Source organism: Monodelphis domestica, chromosome 3 (assembly GCF_027887165.1).
Source record: "Monodelphis domestica isolate mMonDom1 chromosome 3, mMonDom1.pri, whole genome shotgun sequence".
Taxonomy (NCBI): Eukaryota; Metazoa; Chordata; class Mammalia; order Didelphimorphia; family Didelphidae; genus Monodelphis; species Monodelphis domestica.
In genome coordinates, this window is record NC_077229.1 from 71873739 (window position 1) to 71878176 (window position 4438).

The 4438-nt window shown below is 51.1% G+C and overlaps 1 protein-coding gene across 1 annotated transcript in view; it reads left to right on the plus strand.

The window, feature by feature from the left end:
- Positions 1–1008: 1008 nt before the first annotated feature.
- GNA15 (G protein subunit alpha 15) overlaps positions 1009–4438 on the plus strand; it is a 22528-nt gene continuing 19098 nt past the window's right edge. The window contains 1 exon segment of the mRNA XM_001362240.4: positions 1009–2134. Within this exon segment, the coding sequence (XP_001362277.2) occupies positions 1990–2134 (145 nt within the window). The 5' untranslated portion in view covers positions 1009–1989.

Sequence of the window (4438 nt, forward strand, 5' to 3'; positions counted from 1 at the left end):
AGAAGACCTGGGTTTGGAACTTCGTTCTTCTGCTTGTTAACTGTGCAACCTTGGGTAAGTCAGAGACTCTTGGTTTTATTTCTTTGTTAAAATTAAGGTGGTAGGGGGCAGCTGGGTGGCTCAGTGAATGGAGAGCCAGGCCTAGAGATGGGAGGTCCTAGGTTCAAATCTGGCCTCAGCCACTTCCCAGCTGTGTGACCCTGGGCAAGTCACTTAACCCCCATTGCCTAGCCCTTACCACTCTTCTGCCTTGGAGCCAATACTCAGTATTGACTCCAAGATGGAAAGTAAGGGTTTAAAAAAAAAAATTAAGGCGGTAGTAGAGTTTGCCCAGACGGTCTCTAAGTTCTCTTCTAACATTCTGTGATACAATGACTACAGTACTATGGAAGGATCCAAGGGGACAGACTTAGCTACTCTCAGCAATACAATGACCCAGGACAATTCTGAGGGACTTAAGACAAAGAATGCTCTCCACCTCCAGAGAAAGAACCGTGGGAGTGGAGCTGTAGATTAAAGCCCATGCTTTATCACTTGTTGAGTTCCATAAGATTATTCACTTACAAAAAGGAGTAACATAGAAATAGGTTTTTCTGCAATACTGAAAATCCCAAATGAATCCTTTCCTGGAGGCTCTGTGGTCAGGTCTGTGATTCCGGCCTGGTCTCCATGTTCTCCTAGGAGCTCTTCCAGCACCAAATTGGAAGAAATTCCCAAATCATTTGGCCTCAGGATATCTTAGTTTTTCTTAGACTGAGTTCCTGGGTGGGGAAGTCACAAAACGTCCACATGGAAGGGGGGGTGAGTTTGGGTTGGAGGGGGAGCAGTCTAAAGAGGAAGCAGACTTCCTGATGGCTTGCACTGGGGAGCAGATGGCTGCTGCTCCCTGGGAGTTGGGGGCTCCCATCCCAGGATCAGGCCAATGAATGAGGGCATATAGATTGGAATTGTGTCAGGGTTGTGGCTGGGAAGCTTGGGTCTGGGTGGGGGAGTGGGATGAGGTTAGGGGAACATGGCGGCCATTGGCCGTTGAGTTATCGGAACTGGAGTCAAGTCCACTTCCTCCTGCCTGTCAAGGAAGCCAGAAAGCACTTCTTGAGAATTAATTCCTCATCTGGGAAGGGTGTAGGCCCCTCATTCCAGGGCTTGGCTTCTAAGCTCTTTGTACCAGAGGGACCTCACGCCTCCCCTTTCTCCTGTTGGTCTCCAAAATAGCAGAGACGACACCCCGTTTCCCTTCCGGAAATGGTTTGTTCTCTCATCGAGGCGCAGAGGTTGTTTTGGTTTTTTTTTCGAGAGAGAGCATGCATGGTGGTTGGGTGGTTGGATGAGGAGGAAGGCCTGTGGCCAGGGACCCAGGAGAAAGGAGGAGCCTTTACTGAGGGGGGTTGAACCCTGTCTCCTCCCAGCCAGAGGGGCCAGGGAACCCCAGCCAAGAAGGGGTGCGGCACCCTGAGGCCCAGGTGAGAGCTTCAGCACACCCTGGTTTTGGAATGAGGAAGGAGCTCCCCACTGGGTGACAGCCAGGGGCTGGCCTGTGGTTGAAGTTTCTTCCTCTGCACGCCTGCCTTCTAAGGGAAGCGGGTCTCCGTGTCTGAGCTTATTCATCCACACTGGGAAGAAGAAGGGGGGAAGCTGGGACGTTGGCTCTTACCTCTCCGTCTCTGGCCGGGTCCAGCATGTGGTACCATCTTCCTCCTCTTCCTCTTCTCGCTACCTCCTGCTGCTGAAAGACAAGCTAAGGCTCTGAAGAGACCCACGAAGGAGAGGGCACAGAAGGGCTCCCATTCCTTCTCCCTTGGCCTCCATCACTCGTTCCTGGACCCGGCAGAGCCAGAAGCTGTCCCACAGAGCTCTGTTGGCCGCTGGGGTGATTGGGGAAAGGTAGGATCTGCTCACTTGTGGGGAGGAAGGGCTCCCGGGAATCCGGGAGACTCAGCATGCTCTCTTAGCCCCTGCGACGGCTCCGAGCCTCCACGTTCCAGGGCCATGGCTCGTTCTCTCAGCTGGCACTGCTGCCCCTGGTGCCTGACAGAGGACGAGAAGACGGCCTTAAGGATTGACCAAGAAATCAATAAGATTCTCATGGAGCAGAAGAAGAGGGACCGAGGAGAGCTCAAGCTGCTCTTGTTGGGTGAGTGTCTCTGCCTGCCTGGTTCCTCCAGCCTCTGAGGGGCACCCGAAGCATCCCTGGAGGACTAGCATCTGGAGGCAAAAATTCTTTTCCCTCTTGGGCTCATAGAATGTCAAAGTGAGGAGGGACCTTGGAATCCACATACCCATTTTACAGAGGAGAAAAATGAGGCCTGATGAGGGGAAGGGGCTGGCCCAGAGTAATACAGAGAGAACCCGATGGCTATGAAATGGTGAAACTGTCCTTTAAAGAGTCCGGTGTCACCCACATGGTGCTGCTGCCTAGAGAGTGGCCGGATTTGTACCTCTCTCCTTCTAGGCTCTCCCGGATTCTCTCAATTCTAGGAGGCACACAAAGACCCCAGGAGGAGGAGTGAGGGAGAGACAACCCCAAGCAGCCCTACAATGCATTGGGGGCAGAGGCTCATGAATTTAGATCTGGAAGGAAACTTAGAGATCATTTGACAAATGAGTAAACTGAGACCAGAGAGGGTAAGAGATTTTCATAAGGTCATATCTCCTGAGGTAGGAAAGGGCAGCCCTAATTAAACTTGGGTTTTTAGGTTCAAATCCCATGAACTGGGAGACCGTGATGCCCTGAAGGGCTCCTGTCACCAACCTACCGGACCAGGCTGGTCCTGTTCCTCAGGATAGCCTTGTCTCCCTTTCCTGCTCCCTTAAAGCTCTGGGGTAACTGCCTCTGTGCTGCCTCCCGCCACCCCAACCCCACTCTCAAGCCAGCCCTAGCCTTAGACTTTGGAGGCTGCCAGGGCAGGAGAGGGGAAGGGTCTCCGTTGGTGTTCCTGTTAACGTGGCTTTTGGTCTTTTCTAGGTAGACTCTGGAGGATTTCTCCCGTTGTTATTCCCTCAAAGTCTTCCTCTCTTATTGTTTTTTCCCCTTCCTTCTCTCCCTTGGCTGGTGGGGAAGGGTAGAAAAGACTAGAAGGACATCCTTAAAAATACTCATTGATCTGTGAAGTCAGTGGAAAGTAATCGTTCTAGTCTTTTTTTCTTTCTTTTAAACCCTTACCTTCTGCCTTATAATCAGTACTGTGTATTGGTTCCAAGGCAGAAGAGTGGTAAGGGCTAGGCAATGGGGGTTAAGTGACTTGCCCAGGGTCACACAGCTAGGAAATGCCTGAGTGCAGATTTGAACCCAGAACCTCTCATCTCTGAGCCTGACTCTCAATCCACTGAGCCTCCAGGTCTTAATTCCTAAATGAATCAGTGACTCCTGCAACTTCTCCCCTTCATTCTCTCCTCCCCACCTGTGACTATTAAGAAAGATCCTGCTCTGCTTGGGACCAAGAAATATTTCACGTCTTTGCCTCTTGGCAGAATTTCCCTAAAATAAGCCCAGCCCAACCTCCCTCCTGTTGTTGTCCTATTTAAAATCTTACAGTCCCATGGGGATCTGGGTTTGGGAGCTGGGGACCTGCAATCAGAGAATATAAAAATTGAACAACCAGCAGGGCAGCTGGGTGGTTCAGTGGATGAAGAGAGCTCATGGAACCCAGCAGGACAGGACCAAGGTCACAAGAGGGGGACCCCCAGGGTGCTGAGGACTCACAAGAGGGATCTCTTCAGTCGTTGTGGGCTTGAGGGGTGGGAAATGAGTCGGGGAGTTTGGAGAAAGCAGCATCCATGGCGGGCTTGGTAGGACAGGTCGGATCACAAGAGGCAGACATGCTTGATATAGGGGCAATCCAGGTGAACAGAGGGAATGCCAAAGTTGGGGGGGGGTCTAGGATGTGTTGGGGAAGAAAGGATCATTTGATGGTGGCAGAACATCAAGAACACAAAGGGGATCAGGAAAGAGGAGATGGAAAGGCTGGTTGGAGTTAGAGTGAGGAAATGCCTTGAATGTCAGAGCGAGGAGTTTGGATTTTCTTCTGGGGTCATCCGAGAAGACCCTCATGTGGAGACATTTTTTGAATGGAGGAGAAGTAAGAATCAGAAGTGAGCTTTGAGGAAAAATGAGTGCAATCGCTTGTGAATGATGGGTTAGGTTAGAGTAGGGGACGAGGAGACGGGAGGATGTGAGGGAGTTCAGGCCAGTCGCCACATGGCACCGATTGTCAGAGCTAGAGGAGATCTTCAGAAACTAAAGTATTAGGCTTGTGAGGAAGAGATGAGATAGAAGAATGGTTAAGAGTTCAGGGCTCTCAGGGCTGGGTGCTCAAATCGTGTTAATCCATCCTATATTGGTTATGGGAATAAAGGGAATGAGGTGTTTAGTCTAGAGAAGAGGAGACCAAGTGGAACAGGCCAGCTGTCACCTGGAAGGTTTGACTTGTTCTGTTTG